Source organism: Ursus maritimus, unplaced genomic scaffold (assembly GCF_017311325.1).
Source record: "Ursus maritimus isolate PB19 unplaced genomic scaffold, ASM1731132v1 scaffold_22, whole genome shotgun sequence".
Classification (NCBI taxonomy): domain Eukaryota; kingdom Metazoa; phylum Chordata; class Mammalia; order Carnivora; family Ursidae; genus Ursus; species Ursus maritimus.
The window spans coordinates 19,831,591-19,855,248 of NW_024424675.1; the positions used below are offsets into that span (position 1 = coordinate 19,831,591).

Here is a 23,658-nt window from a genome sequence, read left to right on the forward strand (position 1 = left end):
TACATGCCCCCCTTACTACCCATCACCGGTCTATCCCATTCCCCCACCCCCCTCCCCTCTGAAGCCCTCAGTTTGTTTCCCAGAGTCCATAGTCTCTCATGCTTCTTTCCCCCTTCTGATTACCCCCCCTTCTTTATCCCTTTCTTCTCCTACCGATCTTCCTAGTTCTTATGTTCCATAGATGAGAGAAACCATATGATAATTGTAAGTCAGGTTATACACAAGGACATGCTTTGCCCTGCTGATGTAGACGACCAGGGCAGTCCCGCTTACCCGGCTGACCAGGCTCTGGGGCAGAGCCGACATCATAAAACCCTTCCCGCTGCTACTCATCAGTTCTCCTTTTTCCATCTTCCCACTTCCTCTGGGAACTAGAAAGCTCCTCGGTCCGTGCAGTTTTGTCCCATGCTAAGTGCCTGCAGGACACAGCTTTCTCCAACTGATTGGCCACCATGTTTTCCCTGGCTCCCCACTCAGGCAGTGGTGGCTTAATCCGGAGCCCAAACAGCATAGGCCAGTGTCCCAGCCCAGGGCGCTTCTCCTGTACCCTCCCTTCAGCCCCACGGACACACACCTTAGGGCCCATGCCCCCCTTAGCTGCCCTAGGTCGAGCTGTGCACAGAGCACTGGGGGCTTGCAGTGCTCCAGCCTCCATTTCCAACAGCACCTATGGCAGTGCCTTGACCTCCCCTGCTCACCAGCTCTTCAGTCTCCACTCACTTGTGCCCCAGAGGTCTGTTCGCTGCAGCCCTTCAGATCCTGACACATGCTTTGGTAAGGGCTGTGAAGTAGGAATGATTTTTATATTTTAAATGGTTGAAAAGAATCAAAAGAACAGTATTTGTGTTTGTAAAGTTTTATTGTAACAGCCATATATTTGTTATGTTGTCTCGAGCTGCTTTCATCCTGTCATGGTTGGATTGAGTCATTGCAACAGAGATCGTGTGGCCCACAAACCCTAAAGCACTATCTGATCTATCTGACCCTTAACAGCAAAAGTTTGCCAGGCCCTGATCTAGACTGAACCTTAGGAACACTTTACCAAACAAAGGCCGATGAATTCATGACCCCCTTTTTCTTGTTTGTGGAAATTTACAAGCTGACGGTAGCAAGGAAAGCACTGTAGCAGTGGAACAGGTGATTCAAGACATTTTGTAGGTGAGGTCCACAGAATCTGCTGATGGATGAATTATGAGATGGGAGAGGGAGAGAGGAATCAAGGATGCTTCCAAGTTTGTCATTTTGCTTTTTGTTTTTTTAACTCGAGAAACTCCTGAGATGGGGAACACTGCTAAGAAGTGGGTTTGGGAAGAAGAGCGAATACAATCAAGAATCCAATTTTCATCATGTTAGGTTTAGTACACCTATTAGACCTCCAGGTCAAGCAGGTGGCTGGGGAGAAAAGGCCACGAGTTAAAACGAAGAGCCCTGGGTTAGAGGAATAAATTTGAAATTCCTGAGCCTTTAGGTAGTAGTCACAAGTCCAAGGACCGTATGGGATTTGACTCATTCCTCCATTCAAATATGTTTTCCACCCTTGTTTTGTGCTAAGTAGTGTTTTAGGCATTGCAATAACGAAAAATACACAAAGGAAAATTTATACCCTCAGAATTTCCATTCTAGTGGGGAGGAATAATAAAATAACAGAAATAGTATATTAGGGATAATGGTAAGGAGAAAGTTAAAGCAGGGATGGGAGGGAACGTTGCAGTTTTAATCAGGATGGTCAGCAAAGTTCTCAGTGGGAAAATGTTATTTGAGCTTAAGTCCTGAAGGAAGTGAAAGCATGAGTCGTGCACAGAGCTGGACGATTAGCATTCCAGGCAGAGGCAACAGCAACTGCAAAGGGGCTAAGGCAGGAGCACGGCAAGCTAATTCGCGGAAAAGCGAGGGCAGTGGCTGCGGGGGGGTGGGGGGTGGGATGGGGTGGGTTGGGGGGAGGGGAGGGGGGGAAGTGATGGGAGATGGTTACCTAGAGGTAATGGGACAGGGCGGCGTGGGGGAGGGAAAGAAGGTGTGGAGGAGCGATTCGGGAACGGACTGAAAGTAGGAAGGTGACCAAACATCTCCGGAAAGTTCAGTTTGACGTTAGCCGCGCCCCAAGCCCCCGCGGCCTCTGCGCTCACCGCTCCGCGTTTTGGCCGGAACTCAAGAGCGGACGCCGGGCCGGAAGTAGCTTTTACCCGACCCCATTTTATCCGCGGCCGCACTTCCGGTAGCGGCGGCGGGAAGAGAGCTGCTGGCGGGTGTCTAGGCCTGTGCCGAGAGGAATCCGGCGGGAATCGGAGCCATCAGAACCGCCACCATGGTGAGGAGGCGCAGGCTAGCGGCGCGGGAACTTCCGAGTCCGTCGTGGAGTGGGGACCGCGACCGATCCGGGGGGAGATCGTCGGTTGGCCGCTCATGGCCGTGAAGGCCCGGGCCGCGGCCGCCCCGTCTGGGCAGGGGAGACCCGGACCTTGGCCATTCGGCGGGATGGGGGAGGGGAAGGCTGGAACCGAGGGACGGAGGCCGGGGTCGCTCGGTGGTGGCGAGGATAGAACCGCGGCTCTCCATGCCGCTGTGGCCACAGTGCTTGGGGTCCTGCAGGCACTAAGGAAACTTTTGCAGAATTAATGCGTGTCTGGGGGTTCGGAGCAGGCATTACAGCCTCAGGAGGACTTGTGGAACGGGGTGAGGGTCTGAGGATGAGTTGCAGAAAGAGGTGGGAGGACTTGTGGCCGAAACCGGGGAGTGTGCCTGGGTCCAGTAGATGGGAGGAGGGAATGGGAGGGTGAACGAGAATGTTTGGAGGAAGAGTTCAACTCAGTTGTTGAGCATGTCTGTGTGTTTGAGTTTGTCTGACTTTTCAGGCACTGGGGCTACATGATGAAATGCTTCCCTCCTTCACCCAGGTGACTTTCTAGTTGGGGACACAGATACTATAATCCAGAGTGGTAATTATGCATTACATAAAAGTAACGGCGAGGGAGGGGCGGGGTAAGAACGCTTTCTGGAGTAGATGATTCCTGAGCAGAGTCCCAAAAGATTGTTAGAGGTGTCTTCCCAGTGAAGATGGAAGGCAGTGTTACAGATGGGAAGGAAGCATGAAGGGTAGCACTGTTGAAAGTCCCTGGAGGAGGAAGAGAGGAAGGGGTGGAAAGAGAGATGGGAGGAATTGGCAGGAACCTGGTTTCTAAAGGCTTTACATGCTACCAAATCCTGTTGGTGATGAGGCATGCCATTGAAGGATTTGGCCAGCAAAGTGACAGGAACTTAGTTGTGTTGAGAAAGAGCACTGTTCTGTAGCCATTACGTGTTGGGTGAACTGAAAGCGGGGAATTGTTTGTGGGATCGTTTGTAGAGTAGGCACTGGATTCAGCCTGTCCAGGTTCCAGCCCAGCTTCCTGGCTGTGAGACAGGGCTAGCTACTTAACCTCTCCTGGTCTCAGTGGATGCATCTGTAAAATACGAATAATAATTAGCCTGATTTCTAGAATTAAATGAACTCTGTAGTGCTTGTCACGGTGCCTGGTACACAGCACCCAGGAAGACTTAGCTCTTAACAAGGCGCACGGACCAGTAAATGTTGCCATAAAGGTTCACATCTGTGAACGAGCCGGTTAACATGGTCATTTGAGGGAGAGTGAACCGCGTAGCCTGCGTCTCCAGGGTGTCAGTCGAGGTTCGGATCCACACATCGGTAGGTTCAAAAACCCGTTCTTGTCCAGGCTCACAGAGATGGACAGCAAGCACAGTGCCTGGCACGGAGCAGGCGCTTGGATGAGTTAGGAGAAGCCCACACCAGTCACACTGGCTGACAGACAAATCAGATGGCAGGTGGTTAATTTCTAGAGAGAGAGAGAACTGCTAAAGGCACCCGACAGTTTGTAGTATGAGATCTATTTAGTCTCACTTGTAGCAAAGCTATATTGGAAGCCAAGCTGCAAAGCAGAAAAGGTTGTTGGATTGATAAAGAAGTATAGCAAGTTACGTATGTTCTTAAAGACCAGTATGTGTTCAAACTGATGAGCGCCCTGGCCCCCAGAAAGTTTCCCTACCCAAAGGTAGTCTTGGAGGCACACGAACATTTTTGATTCAGGGATTCCATTCTCTTTGCCTCCAAGCTGATCAGCTCCTTTCTGATGACAAATTCTCGTTGATTGGATCTTTAGTGCCAATCATTCCAGCTCCTCGTTCCCTCGGTCTTTAAAATGGGCTGCGGGTGTTCCACAGCACTGGTCACCTATAATCTGCACAGTGGCAGGTGGCTCATCTGGTCTGGGGGGGATTGGATTCGTTTGGAGACACTTTGCACCCTCACGCCTGAAACTGACACAGCACAGACACAGGCAATTGTAATATGAAAAAGACGATTTTAAGGGAAGGGGAATAGCAGTTGTGGGCAGAGGTGGTGTGGGAGAATTCCTGGGGAAGGGCTGTGGCCAGCAGCCAGAGCTGAGAATCTGCATGTGGAAAAGAAGGCCACGGCTGCTGGGCTGGGATACCGAGGTCCGGAAGAGCCGGACTCATCCTGCTGATTGTCCTTGCAGACCGTGGGCAAGAGCAGCAAGATGCTGCAGCACATCGACTACAGGATGAGGTGCATCCTGCAAGACGGCCGCATCTTCATCGGCACCTTCAAGGCTTTCGACAAGCACATGAATTTGATCCTCTGTGACTGCGATGAGTTCAGGAAGATCAAGTGAGAAGTGGGCTGCGTGGGGTGGGATGTGAGTTGCGAGGGGAGTGGATTGGGTGGGTGGGCCGAGCGACAGGTGGTGATGTAGCTAGCTGGTTCCTTGGTTGCTCTCCTGTGTTAGAGGGCAGATTTAAATGGGGACACTGGACTCTAAGAAATCTCCTTCTCTGGTAGCCTGGCCAGCCTTGCTCTCTAGTCCTAGCTGAGTACAAGTTGTAAGGAGGGCTGCTAGGCTTTTTGTTTCTCTGACTTTGTGTGCCCCTGGGTACTGGGGTAAAGGGCTCTCATGTTCTCCCCACAGGTGTGTAAGGGGGGAGAGCTTGATTTTCTGGCCTCATTGCCTATTTGTAAAGCTGTAGCCTAAAGGGCTCTCCCAATGCAGCCTGGTCTGAAACTGCTTTAAGAAGCCTCTGACCCTCTTCAGGGTAAGTGCTCAGCTTCCCGTGTGGGTTTGGGGCCAGTGACTTTTGTTGGCATTTATAGACACAATTGGAGCTATTTTCTACTTTTCTACAATTCCATATGTAATTGGATAACTCCCTTGTCTTAAGACTCACAGATCTTAAGCTTCTGGCCTATTAAAAAATGTGGGCTAGCTTTTCGTGCATATTACATTCAAGGCATCCTGAGGCCCAAAGAGGTTATGTGATTTTCGTGATCATTCAGCGGTCTTTTGCCACATGCAGTGGTCCACTTTATATCGTTGGTGGCTTCTGATTCCCTTTAGGGCTATTGTTTTCTTTTTGCGGCAAGAGGTCGAGAAGTACAGGGCACAATGTGGTAGGGATGGTTGAGTGCCAGGGACACATTAGGGGGCTAGCAAATCAGGGTAGAACTATTCCACATGGTTCTCTCCTGTTGTTGTTGTTGTCTTTTAATGAAACTGTTCTGATAATTTAGAAAAGTTTATTGGGAAATATATTTTGAAGGTACATAGAAGTATATGAAGAAAGACTTAAATACCCAGAAGGGTTTTGTGTGTGTGTGTGTGTGTGTGTGTGTGTGTGTGTGTGGTTTTTTGGTTTGTGTTTTTGTTTTTTTGTTTTGGGTTTTTTTTTTTTTTTTTTAATGAAAGAGCAATACGTGCTTTTCTTTAAAAAAATATAGATAAGGAAAAAGGAAGAAATGTCCACCCACAGAAAACTGCTGTTGATTTAATATAAAAAATACTATTAAAAGGAAACCTCTAAGTTTTTAAAAATCAGATCATTTTGTCTTTCCTTTATTTTTAGGATATTGGTTTTGACTTTTTCTTCCCTTCCCCTTTCTTGCTGCAGTTATTTTATTTCCCAGTTTACATGTACAGTTGACCCTCAAACAACTTAGGGGTTGGGGCACCGACCCCACTCAGTCTAAAATCCATGTATAACTTCGGACTCCCCCCAGACTGAATTACTATGGCCTGTTGTTGTTCGGAGGCCTTATCAATAATCTAAACATATGAACATGTATTTTGTATGCACATGTATTATATACTGTATCCTTACAATAAAGTAAGATAGAGAAAAGTTATTAAAATCATAAGAGAAAATACATTTGCAGTACCGTATCAAAAAAATTACCATACGAGTGGCCCTGCATAGTTCAGACCCATGTTGTTCAAGGATCAGCTATATATTTTGTCCTCCTTTTCTGGCGGTTGCATTGGGAATGTCTGTTTTTGTGCTGAGGACAGAGGTGTAATTTCTAATAGTTACTCCTTTTTTGTTTCTATTTCTGAGGTGAGGTGAGGGCTGTAGTGAATCGTTCTGCGCGGCTGACTTGGTAGTGGAAGGGTGCTGCGTGCGAGAGGGCTGAGAGGTTCGGTGGACTTGAGTTGTTCGTGCTGCCTCCTCACACTGATAAGGCCTTAAGCTGAAAGGAGGGAGTAGGGTAAAGTCAAAGAAGACTGGACTGAGGAAAGGTCTTCCCGATGGTTACGGAATAACATTCAAGCCAGGGCTGGACTTTCTTAATTCTCGTCCTGTCTCTTGGTCAGCGCATCCCCTTGGCGTGGGAGACAACCACTAAGGGGTGATGAGTTCAGTCTATGAAGACTATTGAGAGGAGCTGTCTCAGAGGAAGTTTTTGTACCATTTGTTGGGAGATACAGTGTAAAACAAATCTTGGAGGCCCCTAGACAGGTGAACGGGAGCTTTTCGCTTTTTCTGATGCTTGCTTATTTCTTTTCCCAAACCCATCCTCAGGCCGAAGAACTCAAAACAAGCAGAAAGAGAAGAGAAGCGAGTCCTCGGTCTGGTGCTGCTTCGGGGGGAGAACCTGGTCTCAATGACCGTAGAGGGACCTCCTCCCAAAGATGTAAGTCAGTGCAGAGGGCCAGTATAAGCAGGGGAGCCTGCTGTGAGCCAGGCTCTGTGTTAGGTTCTCTGCATTTCACTGCATTACTCACAGGTATCCTCTGATTTTTGTACCCTTTTTATAGATAATAGACTCTCAAAGGGGTTACCCCACAGGAGGAAGTAGAGATGGGGAACCAGGATTGGAGGGTTTCCAACCTTAAAGCCCTCCCTTTCTTCCTCAGCTGGTGTACACAGTGCGTCAGGAGAAAAGGATCTTAAGGCCATCTGGTCACTTCTTCATGTGATGGCATTCTAGCTGGACTTCAGAAAGTCTTAACTCCAAGGGACGCCTGGGTGGCTCAGTTGGTCAAGTGTCCCGACTTTTGATTTTAGTTCAGGTCATGTGAGATTGAGCCCTGCCTCAGGCTCCACGCTCAGCTGGGAGTCTGTTTGAGATTCCTTCTGCTGCCCCTGTGTGCTCATTCCCCACTCACGTGTGCTCACTTGTGCATGCTCTCTCAAAATAAATCTTTATAAAAGGAATGGGGAACTCTGTTAAGAAGGAATAAAGAAACCAAAGGGCTCTTGAACATTACTTTAAAATGCTGGGTTGCAGGGTAGTGCCTGGATGGCTCAGTTGATTGAGCTGCCGACTCTTGAGTTTGGCTCGGGTCATGATCTCTGGGTCCTGGAATCCCACCCTGTGTCGGGCTCCACGCTCGTTGGGGAATCTGCTTGAGGATTCTCTCTCCCTCTTCCGGTCTCACTCACAACGGCTTGCTCTCAAATTGGGAAAAAAAAAAAGTCCTAAATCCAAATAACAACGTATATATTTTATACAGTTAGAGAATAATAGTTAACATTTATTAAGCACCTGCTGTGTGCCAAGCACTTTAATATTTTAGTTACTTTTTATAAACAGTTTTTTGAGATAAATTATTCCCACTTAATAGATAAAAAAAAACCCTGGGGTTTAGTAACATACCTGAGTGTCACAGCTATTAAGTGGTGAAGCCGGCATTTGATCCCAGGCAGTCTTGGTTCCATAAACACCAGCCTACGTTCAGAAATAGAACAGACTTCAGAGCGTCTGACCAGCTTTTCCCATTTTCATTTTAAGACATTGTCATCAAAGGAATAATCTTCCTTACTTTTGTCCACGTGTGTATCTGTTTCGTGTGTTTAATGCGTAATATGTATGTAATACTTCATTCCGCTTTTTCACTTAACATTGTAAACATTTTTCCAGTTGCGGTATACTTTTTAAAAGTCATGTTAAAAATATTCTCTTAAGTGAGGATGGAGTAGTTATCCTAGTCATTTCCTTCTTTTTGGCCTCGTACACTGAAGCCTTTCTAATTATAAATGTCTGCAAGGGATTTACCATATTTTTTGGTTAAAGCATATGTCTGTATTCATAAGTCTTGGATCTATTTCTAGTAGAAGTTGCTACTCTTACGTAGATATGGTAAGTCTTCATGACCACAACTGGTTTTGTCATAACTCCATCATTTACAGATGAGGAAACAGTCCCAGAATTGTGGGATTACTTGCCCACTGTCACCCACCAGGTGAGAATCAGAGCTGGGACTGGACCTCATTTCTCTATGATGCCAGGTCAACTGGTCTTGTCTGTTATACCCTTCTGAATGGAGCCCTGGCCCTTCGTTGGTTTAATTTTCACAGAAACGCATATAGGTTGAGTTGTGGTGTGTCGTCTCTAGACTGCCTCTTAAGTTCTTCTAGCCTGCTGTAGGGGTGACAGCTAGGCACATAATCTTGGATGGAAGAGGAATGGTATTAACACATACGGGTGGCTAGGTAGTATTCTTAAGCTGTTTTGATGCCCCGTAAATCTTAGGGGCTCTCTTGGCAATGGCATTCCAAAGTGTACTTCTGCTTCTCTAGGCCCCCACCATTTGAGTGTTTTTCTTTATTTTTTAGACTGGCATTGCCCGAGTGCCGCTTGCTGGAGCTGCCGGGGGCCCAGGGATCGGCCGGGCTGCTGGCAGAGGAATCCCAGCTGGTGTTCCGATGCCCCAGGCTCCCGCAGGACTTGCAGGGCCAGTCCGAGGGGTTGGTGGGCCATCCCAACAGGTAAGGAGTTGGGGAAGGGCGCCAACTTCTCCAGGTTAAAATGAAGGATAGAGAGAGGGCAGGCCCACAGTTTGGGAAGAGTCCAGAAGGACTGACCTCTGACTGTCAGGCTGTCAGTATTTATTTCATTGTGTTCTCTCTGTATGTAGTCCCAGAATCAAGTGAGAAGGAAAACTTAACATTGTAAATTATTTTGATGCTGTTGAAGTAAAGAGATGCGTAAAAGGTGTTTTAGCCAAACATGTTGGGGCAGAATGTTTCCATGACAACATAGGAGCTGTGCTCTCCTACAGCCTGTTAGCAGTTACACTGACAGTGCAGGGGCCGTTTCTAATTTGGACCGGGCCTCCCTAACTCGGGCCTGGAAGGTGGGAATGAGCTTTCAAGCTTGGTCTTCTCTGGCAGGTGGTTTCAGATAGCCTGATGCTGCGAGTTGTAGCTTAGGGGATGGGGCAGCTGCTCGGGCTTAACTGAGTTGGGAGGAGAGCGGGATGCTACGTTGCCCTGCGCTGTTTTGCCTGACTCGGCTCCTGTGTCGTCTTAGGTGATGACCCCACAAGGAAGAGGCACTGTGGCCGCTGCTGCAGCTGCTGCCACCGCCAGCATTGCGGGGGCCCCGACCCAGTACCCGCCCGGCCGTGGGGGTCCTCCCCCACCTATGGGCCGGGGGGCACCACCTCCAGGTGAGGAGCCTGTAAGGAGACCACGGCCACCTGATGGCAGATGCCTGAGCTGGATTCATGATGAGACATAACGTTAACTGAAACTGATGATGAGTTTGTGTAATTAAGCAGGATTACTCTGAGATCCAGCCTGGCTGACTGACCATGGAACTAGCTGGACAAGAGCCATGGGGAGCCCTACCTCTTTGGCGCAAGGCCCAGTTTCTTAGAAGAGACTGGGAGGGTGGAATGGTCCATCTTTCTCAGCTTGGTGGACAGCTTTGGTATGTTTCCTGCTACCTTTTCAAGACAGATACTTGAGCTGTATTCTTGGGGCTTTTCTCTTGTAGGCATGATGGGCCCACCACCAGGCATGAGGCCTCCCATGGGTCCCCCGATGGGGATCCCCCCTGGACGAGGAACCCCGATGGGCATGCCCCCGCCGGGGATGCGGCCCCCTCCCCCGGGCATGCGAGGTAAGTGCCAGCAGCAGTGACTTGACTTCCTAGAGCATGTTGGGATGGGGAGTGGAGGGAAGGTTTGATTTTGACCATAACCTCAGGGCTTCTAGGCCTTAAGCCTACGGAAGTGAACTCTTGGAGGGCAACTTTGTCCACAAAGGAAAGAGGGAAAAGACATTTCTTAAAATCAGCCTTCCCTCTCTCTTAGAGCAGTTAGAGTGGTCCTGTACCTGGGGTACTTCTCAGTGTCCAAGGCAGCATTCTCAGGGCACTGAGAAATAATACATTCTGAGAGTCCCCAACAAAGGTCCTAGGATTGTCTCACGCCCTCGGGTGTGATAATGTCTAGTAATTAAGAGGGAGCTCTGGAGTTTGCTGTACTATTTATTTATATATATCTGTTTAAATCTAGTTTGGGAGATGCTGACATAGGTTAGCCCTTTCATTTTATAGATAAGGAAATGGGCCCCAAGAACTTAGTGTCCCACCTCCCAGATAGGTGTTCTTTGTACCAGGCCGTAGTGGCCTCTGAGATAACTCCCAGCCACAGTGGCTAATCCCTGTGTCTCTAGTTCGGGTTTTTTGTATGTGGGTTTTATAATCATAGGAACCCACCCATGCCAGAGAAGTCCCTAGTTAGCATATATGTTAACGTACGTCCCTCTGATCACTTGGTGACTTGGGGGGGTTGGGGGAGGGACTAGGGGTGGAGGCGGAGGGGATGGGGTGGCTGGGGTGGGAGGCGGGGGCTGGGGCTGGGAATGTGAGTTGCAGATCAGGCACTGACTAAACTTCTTACTCTTACTTCAGGCCTTCTTTGACCCTTGGCCACAGAGTTATGGAAGTAGCCCCACAGAGGCGTGGGCCCGATTACCACAGACCTGGTTGTTTGTTATGCCGTTGTTCTCGGAGTCTCACGGGATTGTCTGGTTTCCCTTTCAGGGCCCCCTCCCCCGGGAATGCGCCCACCAAGGCCCTAGACTCAACTTGGCCCTCCTCAGATCCCTGCCTGTTTCCCGTAAGGCTGTACATAGTCCTTTTACTTCCTTGTGGCCTGTGAAACTAGTTTATAATAAACTCTTAAGAATATTTAAGTGTATCTGGTGCGTCTGTTTGATTTTAGAAAATGGGGTGCTTAATAGAGTCAAGAAAGATTGCCTTGGAAAAGTCAGTGCTAATCTCAGCTGCTTCCCCTATAAAATATTTTACTACACATTCGCAGAGACACACAGCCTCATACTGAGAACTCACAAGATTGAACTACGGGACATTTTCACATATCAAACTGGCAGAGATTCGTTTGTTGAAGTCAACACTCATGCGGTGTTGGGGATGGTTGTGAATTGGCAAATCTTCTTAGGAAGGCACTCATCTTGATAGCCTCTTGTGCAGTACTCGAGAGTATATTCATTTTCATATGATAAAATAAGAGGCAGATACTGAAAATGAAAACCAGACCTGTTGGGAGAGGAGCAATTTCGGTAGAATTTTTTCTCCCAGCACCACACACATGCGTATAATCTAATCTAACCTTTGAGTTGTGGCTCTCCGTGATTTCTTCCACCTAAAGTCTACGCTCAGTTGATAAGATGATCACTGAGCAGTAACTCGGGCACTTACTACACCCAGCTTCAAGAGTACAGAAATATGAAGGGAACACTATTCGGAAGTTACTGTCTGGGGAAGACAGTTCTGAATGCAAAGGAGACCTTGAAAAAGTGATGTACTACTAGGGAGTTGGGGATTTCTTCAGGGATGTAAGGGTGGTTCAACATAATGGAATACACCTTAAGAGGAAAAAGCCACATGGATTGTTTTAATAGATGCAGACAAAACATTTGATGAAATTCTGACACCCTCTCATGATAAAAACAGCACATTAGGACTAGAAAGGAACTTTGTAAACAGGACAAACGGGTTTATTTGAAGAACCCACAACCAACATAATAGAAGTGGCCCCTGTCCCTGCTGCTGTTCACCCTTGTACCAGAAGTTGTAGCCACAGCATTTCGGTAAGTACACAGAATTAAAGATACAGAAATTAGAAAACTTGACCAAAACCCCATGTAGGGAAAATGCCAAAGAATCCACTAGAAAACTAGAGCTGAAAAATTCAGAGTTGCAGGGTCCAAGACCACACAAATACGGTAGCATTCCAAAGACTAAAATACCTAGGAATCCGTTTAACCAAGGAGGTGAAAGATTTGTACACTGAAACTAAAACATCTTGAAAGAAAACCTAGATAAATGGAAAGACCGCTTGTGTTGATGGGTTGGAAGACAACATTACCCCAATGGCAATATTGTCGCAGGCGGTCTATAGACTGAGTGCATCTCTGTCAAAATTCCAATGGCTTTTTTTTTTTTTTCTTCCAGAAACAAGTGGATCCTCAAATTCCTATGAAGCTGTTAGAGGCCGCAATGAGCAAAACCGAGCTTGAAAAATGTTCCAAGTAGGATGTTTCACACTTCTGATTTCAAAACCTAGTACAAAGCTTCAGTAATCAAAGCAGTGTGGTATAGACATACAAACCAATGGAATAGAATTGAGAATCCAGAAATAAACCCTTATATGGCTAACTGATTTTTGACAAGTGTTAACACTTCTTATTGGAATAAGAAGTCTCTTCAAACAGTGCTGGACGACTGGATCACTAAAGCAGAATGAAGTTGGACCTCTGCCTCGCTCCATGTATCACTCATTAACTCAGAATGGATCAATGACCTAAATATAGGAGCTAAAACTATAAACCTACTAGAAGAAAACAGGTAAATCTTGACCTGGGGTCTGGTGATGGTTTCTTACAGTTGATACCAAAAGCACAAGCAAAACAAAACTTCTGTGCATCAAAGGATATTATCAAGAATGTGAAAAGGCAACCTACAGAATGGAAGAAAATATTTGCAAATCCTATATCTGATTTGGGTTTAATATCCAGGCTATATAAGGAACTTTTAACAACTCAACAGTAAAAAGATAGCCCAATTTAAAAGCAAAGGAATGGAACAGGCATTTCTTCAAACAAGATCTACAAATAGGGGGCGCCTGGGTGGCTCAGTCATTAAGCGTCTGCCTTTGGCTCAGGGCGTGATCCTGGCGTTCTGGAATCGAGCCCCACATTGGGCTCCTCCACTGGGAGCCCGCTTCTCCCTCTCCCACTCCCCCTGCTTGTGTTCCCTCTCTCACTGGCTGTCTCTCTGTCAAATGAATACATAAAATCTTAAAAAAAAACCCAAAAAACTACAAATAGATAACGAGCACATGAAAAAGATGATTGGAATCACTAGTTCAGAGAGATGCAAATTAAAGCCACAGTGAGACACCATTTCATACCCACTAGGGTGGGGAGGAGGGGGCTAACTGCTGGCCGGGATGTGGGGAAATAGGACCCTTTGTGCACTGCTGGCAAGAATATAAAATGGTGCAGCCAGGATGGAAAACTCTTTGGCGGTTCATCAAAAAGTTAAACATAGAAATAGCACGTGATTCAGCAATTCCACTCCTAAGTATGTACCCAAAGAGAAATGAAAATCTATGTCTACGCAGAAACTTGTATGTGAATGTTCATTGTACATTAATCATAAAAGCCACACGGTGGAAACAACTCAGCTGTCCATCAGTGGATGAATGGATACGCAAACCGTGGGATGTGACGTTCAGTAAAATATTATTCAGCCATAAAAGAAGTGAAATGTTGATACATGCTGCCATTTGGATGAACCTTGAAAACATTGCGCTAAGGGAAAGAAGCCAGACACAAAAGGTCACGTTATAGGATTCCTATTATTTGAAATGTCCTGAATAGGTAAGGTCATAGAGACAGCCAATTAGAAGTTACCGGGGCAAGGGGATGGGGCCAAGGTCGAATGGAGATGGATTGCTTAGTGGATAGGTGGTGTTTTTCTGTGGTGATGAAAAAGTTTTGCAGCTAGAAATAGCTAGCTGGTTATTGTGTAACATAGTGAATACAACTAAATACAATTGAGTTCTAATGGTCAAGTTAAAGTGGTTAATTACATGTTAAGTGAATTTCACCTGAATTAAAAAAGAAAGAAGGGAAAAGAGTTTCTTCGTGGAAAGAGTTTACCACGGTTTTTTGTTGTGGGAAGGGTATTTCAGCCGAGGAAAAGGCCCAGGAGTAAGGACATCAAGGAGGAGAGCTTGGTGGCAGCTTTGGGCAGAGGACTCAATGGCTGGCCCAGACAGTGTCCCACGAACCTGTGACGTGAGCAAGCAGCACCAGACTGCCAAGCAGGGCTGAGGCACCCCTCGAGAAGCCTCCCATTCCCCTGTCAGGAGTGACCCAAAAGGGTTTTGTACTCTTAGCCTGAGCTGAGAGGCACGGACTCTTCTTCAATCACACAAGTAAACATTTTCCTCAACAAAGGAAAAATGGAGAGTCACGCATTGCCTAGTGATTAGCAAAGTAAAAATACTGTCTGCTCAAAACTGTTCTTTAAAATCTGTTAAAACCCTCTCGATGTACGGTCTGCATGGTTCTGTGTATACAACCCAATGCAGAAAAATCCTAGGCACACTTCCTTTTGGGAACCATTGACTAAGCAAGGAGAAAGAACCTGAGGAAAAGTCTGAGGTCAGGCACCTGGGCATTCCAACTCTTTTATCTTGAAGATAATTCCTATGTCCCTGGTAGTGAAAGAGGTTTGGGTGGAGGATTGAACGCGAGTTTTGACCTGCCTGTAGACTTTTCTTCACTCCGGTTTTCATATTAAGCCTCTATCACGTTAGTTCAGTAGGTCAATTGGTCTGGGGCAGTGAGCACTGAATGAGGTAACAGTCAAAACCTCAGGTTTGCTGTGGGTGTAAATCCAAATTCTGCTTGGTCAGACCCACATGCAAACTCTTCCATAGTTTATGTATTCTGCTTGTTTCTGTCAAAAGTATTTTCTTATGTAAATGGTCATTAAAGAATGACTATAGAAAAAACACTCGAGAGTCCCGACACCCTGAACATTCAATGTTGAACGTTTGCCTACTTGTCGGGTTTCATGATCTTGCTATATCCTCAACTCTGTTTCTTTTAACATCAAAATCATCCCCAAATCTTTGCAAATGTAATGACCTGAGTGTCTCATGAAGTGAACACTGTCCCTACCGCTATCAACCAGACCTCTGTAGTTGGACATTTAGCTTTTTCACTTACAGATAACGTGATGATCCTATTTTCACATAAAGATCATCCTATCTTTAGGTAATTCAGAAGGAATTTCTGAGTCAAAGGTTGCAAACGTTTTCGTTAACTTCATTAAAACTTGCATTGATTTGTCCTGTTCCAAAACACACGGCCACACTTTTCACAACATGCCCCTCAGAACTGATAACTGTCATCAAGGGGAAATACACTTTCCCAGTTTGGCTGCTGCAAATGATATGTCATTGTTATATCATTGTGTTCTTTTTATTTCCAAGGGTGGGGATTTGTTTTTAAAGATTTTATTTTATTTATCTGACAGAGATAGAGACTGCCAGCGAGAGAGGGAACACAAGCAGGGGGAGTGGGAGAGGAAGAAGCGGGCTCACAGCGGAGGAGCCCGATGAGGGGCTCGATCCCAGAACGCCGGGATCACGCCCTGAGCCAAAGGCAGACGCTTAACGACTGCGCCACCCAGGCGCCCTGGGATTTGTTTTTATTCTTAAGTTATCACTTTCCTCTTTTGCATATTGTCTTTAAAGAAACTTTTGTGACAGACATTTGCCCATGTTATAGCTTAAGTCCTGATAACGATTACAGATGGATGTATATAACCTGGTCATTCTTCTCATTTTGGGAATTCATATCTCTGATTCTTTATGACTACAACCAGGCGGTAATGAATATTTCATGTAAAAATACTTTTTCTTTGAATTTTGTAGGTTTTTAGAAGACAGATTCATGACCCAAAGGCAGGCACTGGGAAGAAGCTCTCATTTCCATCTCTGGAGGGCTGGCTACACAGATTAGCCGGTTTGCTTGCTTGTGGGGAAAGGAATCCAGCTCAAGGGGAACAGGAACGGAAGGAAGTTCCCACTGTGTGCCATTTAGAACTTTTAAACTATGAACCATTTGAATGCATTCCCTAGTTTAAGAAATTCAGTACATTTTAAAAAATTAAAAATGGTGAATAATGAATGTACTTAAAAAAAAAAAAAAACCACCAGGAGGCAGCTGTGTTCCATCAGGAGGAAGGGAACATGCGCTCAGTCTGGCACCCTTGCTGGGATTGCGGGTTGAACTCTTGATTCCTCATTTTCTGCATTGTTCTAACCTTCTACAGATAAATAAATATTTCTTACAGAAATAAAATACACTTTATTTGAGGAAAGAAGGAAGTGTCAAGCCCTGCCCCTCTTTGGTGATGGGGCCATACCTCTGTATGATGTGTATAAATTCCTAAAAGTAGAATTACAGAGGAAGAGGAGGGATATTTAAAATGTTGCTAGATACACCAGATAAAGAGCCCTCCAACTGTATGGGCAGGCCTCTGTTTCTCACATCCTTGCGAACTGGGTGGATTGTTACATTGTTAGATCTTGTTTGATCTGATAAGTTAAAAAAGAAACTTCTTGTTTTAATTAGTAAATATTTAGTTATAAGAGAAGCTGGTGATGTTTTCATATATTTAAAAGTAGCTTATGGTTATTTTTCTGTGAGCGACTTCCCCTTCTCTAATGAGGGCAGGGAATGCCTTCCCCTTGTTGCCCCGTGGCTTTGGGCGCTCAGCACCTGTTGCTGAATGAGGGGATGAGAAATAACTTTCCTAGCTTCCGGTTTCCTCATCTATAAAATGCAAGTATTGTCCTGTGGGGATACTGACCTCCCTACACGCCCAAATTTGGTTGGATAGCTGGGACTGATGACCCTATGCATGCATCGAGGGGCTATAAGAAGATTTATTATTGACAGAAAGTGGTTTTGGGGACAGAGCAGGCAGGCCCCTAAGCAGGTCTGAAAATGGCTTGTGAGAGAGCAGGGAGAGGTGACTGGCCCATTTTATTGTGCTTAGGGGGTGGGGCCCTTGAGAGGGACCACAGTGCCCAAGGGAGAGAATCCACAGGCTTTCTCATGGGCTTGAAACGGTCAGCAGTCAAACATAGAGAAATGAAGTTGGGTTTTGTATGCCAGCGGGATAGAACAGTGCCTCACTGGAGACTAGATGACGTTATATACGTAATGAGTTCAGCCCAAAGGAAGCAGTCAGTGACCAGTTGCCATTATTATTGTTCTTGAGTCTTTCAATCCTCACTTTGTAAAGAGAGTTTCTTTCTTTTGAATATAACCTTAGATTTTTTTTTTTTTTCTGGAGTAAGATCTATATAGTCATGGGGTTTGGCTGCTCTCACCTATGATACGGCTTCGCTTGTCTGTCTCATCCCGGTGGCCCAGCTACAGTGCTTTGTGTGGCATCAGAGAAAGAACACGCTCATTTCCCGAATGCCTCATATTGTGGGCCTTGCATGGTGCTGGGCGCTTCACACGGGTTATGTCAGGGTCGCTGGGCTGGGGGTGGGGAGGTCGGCAGGCGAAGCTGACCATACGCATGGTCTATGAGCCAGCGTTTCTGCTCCTACATGCATCCCCAACGGAAATGCTGGCGTCTTTCACAAAAAGACACATACGAGAATGTATATAGCCACTCTATTTGTAATAGCCAGAACTGGAAATTACCTAAATATCCATCAACAGGAAAATGGATAAATTGTAGCATACAGTTTGAAAGCTAGGAAAGAAAAATTGCAGTATAGGCACATAGTAGAATACGGCAGATCAAAGCATTAGAAGAAGCCACAATAACTCTCAGCAATATAGATGAATCTTCTGTATAAAACGTCAAGTGACAGCGATGTGTACTTCCGCTCACATAAAGCACAAACACTAATCTTTGCTTCTACCCTTTAGGATTATGGTTACCTGGGAGGGGGCACAAAGGCAGCTTCTAGGGTGCTGGTAATGTTCTGTTTCTTGATCCGGGTGCTGGTTACCTGAGTGGGTTCAGTTTGTGAGAATGCAGCAAGCTGCACCCTTTTTAAAAAAATTGTATTTTATTTAAATTCAATTAATTAACATATAGCGTATTACTAGTTTCAGAGGTAGAGTTCAGTGATTCCTCAGTTGCATATAACACCCAGTGCTCATTACACGGCTGCACACTTTTGATATGAATATATTTCTGTATGCATGTTAAGCCCCTATAAAAATGGAAATGAAATTTTCATTGGGGAAAATCTCAAGGGAAACTTACCATTATGTTGACCGTGGTAGTGTCTAGGTGACGAGACTCTGGCTGGTGTTTCCCCTTCTCCTTCTGTATGTTCCTAATTTACTATCATTCCCTAAGTATTTATTGCATGCCTACTGTGTACTAGGCGCTGTTCTATTCAACTCTGCTGGGTATAAGAATGAACAAAATAGAATTCTCTGTACTTGATGAATTTCATTCTAGAAGGGGGAGATGGACAGTAAGTAATACGCATGTAAATCCTTTAGGTCCGATGGCAACAAATGCTATGGAGGAAAGCAGATCAGGAAGGGAGATGTGAAGTGCAGTGGGGGTGGCGCTATTTCATTAGGGCGGTCGGAGCCTAAACCTGTTGGAATAAGGGAGCAAACCTGGCAGGTGCGGTTGGGGATGGACAAAAAGGATTCCACGTAGGGGGTACAGGAACTGCAAAGGCACCGAGGTGGCAACGCTCCCTATTTTTCAGAAAACATCAACAAGGTCAAGGCGCCAGTCATCAATTCATTGCATCTCAGCTCCAAACCCACCCTTTTGGCCAGCCGGCGCGATGTTACGGCCTGTCGGTAGAGGGCGCCGGAGAGACACTGCAGGATGAGAGGGCTTGTTTTCCGCTTCTGCTGTGCTCTCAGGCGGCTCCCGCAGCTTGCACTGCTTCCCGGGGCCTGGCTCCCACCGCCGGGGTGGTCTGGGCAGCACCAGCTTCTGCACGGAAGACGGCTTTGTCAGCACCGCCTCCTGCGATGCACCGGCCAGCAGCTGCCCATGGCCAGCAGCCTCCCGGGGGCACCCGCCCCGGGCGGTTTTGTAAGAACGCCCGCAGAGCCCCCAGAGAGATACCTTACCATGAATGGCTTTCCCTTGCATCTGAGATTTCCAGCAACTTCCAGCAGTGAGGCACACAGCGACTTCTCCACTAATGTGCTCAACGTAGCATGTCCTCTACAGCAAGCCTGATCTCAACCTTGGTGGGGGGCGCGAGTGGGCTCTTCCTGGGGGCTCTCTCTGCCCTAGGGCTAGCAGCAGCTCGTTAACTGCGAAATTTCTAAATTCTTTGGAGTGCTCTTTATTTCTTATTAGCTAATCTCCGATTACTCCAGCTTCCATTATAGTCGATAATTCTTTTGTTTGAGAGAGAGAGAAAGCGGGGGAGGGGCAGAGGGAGAGAGAGAATCTTAAGCAGGCTCCATGCCCAGTGCAGGCCTTCATCTCACCACCCTGAGATCATGACCTGAGCAGAAATCAAGAGTTGGACGCTTCACTGACTCCGCCACCCGGGCGCCCCTCAATAATTCTTTATATTAAACTTTCCCCATAAGATTACCGCCTGGGACATCCTGACTGATACACTCCCTCTGGCTCCAGAGGAGTGGGTAAGTAAGAGGGTGATAGGAGAGGCCAGAGAGCGGCTGGGGGGCCCCGGAGGACCCTTGCTTTCACTCTGTGTGAGATGGGGGCCCATGGAGGGGATTTGAACAAAGGAACGACATGATGTGACTTACATTTGGAAGGCTCCTCTGGTTGCCTCAGGGAGAAAGGAGAGAAGGGGAGCAGGAGCAGAGGCAGGGAGGCTAGTGTAATATTCTAAGCAAAAGATGGCGGTGGCTGGGATCCGAGGGGGCGTGGCGCTGGCGCCAAGACGCAGATGGATTCTGGGCATCTTCTGAAGGCAGAACTGACAGGTTTGCAGTTGGATGTCGTGAGATGAGAGGAAAACAGGGGTAAAGGATAATTCCAAGGTTGTTGACCCAAAAGGCTGTCAGGAGGGAGCTCCCATCTACAGTGGGAGGTGCCAGGAATCAGGGATTTGGATTTAGATTTAGATTTGATTTTGGATGTGTTAAGTTAGACACAACAAAATGAGAAGCATTTATTTAAGAGACTCTCCCAAACCTCGGTAAGACCAATGGGAGTCCGTGGCATTTTGGCGCAGAGCTGCTGGTCCCCTACCCCCAGCTCTGCGGTCCTACCAGGGCAAGGCAGGCCATGAGGGCTGCGGCTCTGGGGATGAAGGGGCTGGACTTTACTGGAGAAAAGTGCAGAGTACTACATGCCCAGCAGTGATGGCAAGATCTGTGGCAAATGATCAGGGAAGGCCAACGTCACAGTTAGCCGAAGGCCTCCATACTGGTTGGGCAAGCACCACACAGACAGACGAGCCAGAAATTTAACAACGGATATGTGGGAAGGAGGCAGCCAGATGGGGTCTTGATAAGATCCTACTTGTCCCCGGTGGTCTGGAAGGCTGAGGTCATACCCAAGGCTGTGAGCCCCTAAAAAGAGAGCACAGAGAACCCCAGCCAGCTACTCCTTCCTGGCTGAGCGCGAGGTGTTGTACACACAGAACTTAAAAGAAGGGGCCCACTTGTAAATTGCCTCGACTTCGAAAGCGTTCCTGAAACTACCCGCAGATACACCAGCAAAGGACAGAAGGCTCGCTGGCTCAGGGCGCTTCAGCCCAACCTCCGACTAACCATCTGCTGACCCAGGGATGACCTCGAAGAAGTCAGACTTAAAAACAGGGATAAAAAACCCTCAAACTCTTAAGTCGAGAGATCAGCCACCACACAATGCAAGGGAAATAGATGCCACAGAATTAATCCAGGCCAGCTAAAGGAGGACACAAAGAAACAAAGAGACAGCAGTAGCCACGGCCCTCCTGGGAGGGATCAGGACTCAGAGTTGGAGGAATATCTGATATAAAATGTCTAGTCTTCAGTAAAAAATAATAAGACATGCACCTCCCCCTCTCCCTGCAAAACAGTCAATACCACGATCTCCGAGCAGACAAAGACTTCAAAGCAGCTCTTACCAATATGCTGGCCCAACAGATCTATGGGACACCCTGCCTGGCCACCGCAGAATACACCTTTTTCCTACGCACACGGTAACATTCTTGAGCATAGGTGATACGCTACACCATAAAACAAACCTCCATCATTATTTTTTAAATTAAACTTTTTATTTTGAGAATACAATAGTTCACATGCAGTCGTAAGAAACAATACAGAAAGATCCTGGGTACTCTGCAGCCAGTTTGCCCCAACGGTAACATCTTGCAGATTACAGTACGGCTTCCCAACCGGGACACTGACCTTGATACAGTCAAGGGCAACAACATTCCATCCCAGAGATGCTTGTGCTGCCCTGTTTTACCCACCCCGACTCTCACCCTCAGTGCTCCTTAACCTCAGGCAACCACAAATCTGTCTTCCATTTGTAGAGTTTTGTCATTTCAAGAATGTGGTAGAAATGCAATCATATAGTATGTCGCCTGTTGGAATTGGCTTTATTTTCTTTTTCTTTCTTTCTTTCCTCCTTCCTTTCTTCCTTCCTTTCTTTCTTTCTTTCTTTCTTTCTTTCTTTCTTTCTTTCTTTCTTTTCTTTCTTTCCTTATTACTTGGCATAATTCTATGGGATGCAACTTCCTCCAGGAGTTGCATGTATCCATAGTCCATGCCTTTTTAACCCTGAGTAGTTTTCCATGCTGTGGGTGGACCACAGCTGAATGAGCAATTAAGGACATCTAGCTTGTTTCCAGTTTGGGACTGCTACAAATTAATCTAAACATCCATGCACATGTGCTTGTGTGCACACAAATTTCATTTCCTGGAGTAAATGCCCAGGAGAGCAATTGCTTGTATCTTACTTGCATCTTTCTCCCCTTCTTTTCCATCCTTCCTTCCTTCCTTCCTTCCCCTCCCTCCCTCCCTCCCTCCCTCCCTCTCTTTCTCTCTTTCTTTCTTTCTTTCTTTCTTTCTTTCTTTCTTTCTTTCTTTCTTTCTCTTTCTTTCTTTCTCCTTCCTTCCTTCCTTCCTTCCTTCCTTCCTTCCTTCCTTCCTTCCTTCCACCACACTAATCTCCACAGTGGCTGTAGCATTTTACATTTAATCCAGCAAGATAAGAGTGATCAAGGTTCTCTGCGTCCTTGCCAGCATTTGGTATTGCCACTGGATTTCAGTGTTAGCCATTTTGTTCGTATATAGTGATATCTCTTCGTGGTTTTAATTTGCATTTCCTTAATGGCTAATAATACTGCATAGCCTTTCATGTGTTTTTTTTTTTTCTGTCTGTATATCCTCTTCGGTGAAAAGGTTATGTCTTTTACCCATTTTCTTAGACTGTTTTTTATCATTGGATTTTGAGAGTTCTTTATATTCTGGATTCTGGTTCTTTGTCAGATATGTGTTTGCAAACATTTCTCCCCCCAGTGTGGAGATTGTCTTTCATTATTTTAAAAGGATCTGTCACAGATGTGAAAGTTTTGAATTGTGATGAAATCCAATCTATCAAATTTTCTGGCTGGGATTTTGATGGGAATTGCACTAAACCTGTATAACAGTTTGGGGGATAATTGACTTCTTTGTTGACTCTTCCAATCCAGGACCAAGAGATGTCTCTCCACTTATTTAGATCTTTGATTTCTCTCATCAGTATTTTGTAGTTTTCAGCATGTAAATCCATATGTTTTGTTAGGTTGACTTCTACATATTTCGTATTTTTTTGATGGATTACAAGTGTAAATTAAAAATAAATTTTGGCTTGGATTGCTCGTTGATAGTCCGTAGGAATACGGTTGATTACAGAACTGGCTCATGTGATTATGGAGGCTCACAAGTCCAACATATACCTCCTGTTGGTCCTGTTTCTCTGGAGGACCCCGGTGAACACAAGCACCACCATTACCACAACCACGTTTCTGCCTTGCCTGCTTCAATTTAAGAGAGAGTCCTAGAACCCACTGAGCATCACCATTGAAGAGGAGGCCAGGGATCTTTCGCGGGGACAGGCTTTTAGGGATGCATCGTCGGCACAGATACCATGCATGGAAAGCTGCTGGAGGGTCGGGGTCAAGCTACTGGCTTGTAAATCCCCCTGGTTGGTTACCGTCTAGGGACTGAAGGGTGGGACTGCTGACCAATACCAAGTAGAAGGTGGTGAGCCATAGAACACTTGGACACATTGGCCTTCACTCGGACCCTGGGAGACCAAGCTCATTTCCACCTCAGTGTCTGGGTGAGTCAGACTTCTTGGTTGCAAGCAGAAGAAACGGATTCTTGTTGGCTCAAGCAAAGGAGGCGGTGTAGAAATTGAGTGCAAATTGGAGAGGATAGTAAGAGACAGATCAGACACAGGGCAATATAGGATTCCACAGGTCTTCAGAGGGTCGAGAAGCAGGCAGCAGGAAACAGCATGGCAGACTGTGTATTTCCACAAGTATCTATGGCAATATTTCCAGTCCT

At 46.3% G+C, this 23,658-nt stretch overlaps 1 protein-coding gene across 1 annotated transcript; it reads left to right on the forward strand.

Annotated features, from left to right (window-relative positions):
* Positions 1-2,156: 2,156 nt before the first annotated feature.
* On the forward strand, positions 2,157-11,269 carry SNRPB (small nuclear ribonucleoprotein polypeptides B and B1). Its single transcript, XM_040638082.1, has 7 exons — positions 2,157-2,308; positions 4,533-4,684; positions 6,868-6,979; positions 8,905-9,057; positions 9,602-9,740; positions 10,070-10,195; positions 10,991-11,269. Exons 1-7 carry the CDS (start codon positions 2,306-2,308, stop codon positions 10,999-11,001), a joined length of 696 nt encoding a protein of 231 aa, XP_040494016.1. The 5' UTR covers positions 2,157-2,305; the 3' UTR covers positions 11,002-11,269.
* Positions 11,270-23,658: the final 12,389 nt, after the last annotated feature.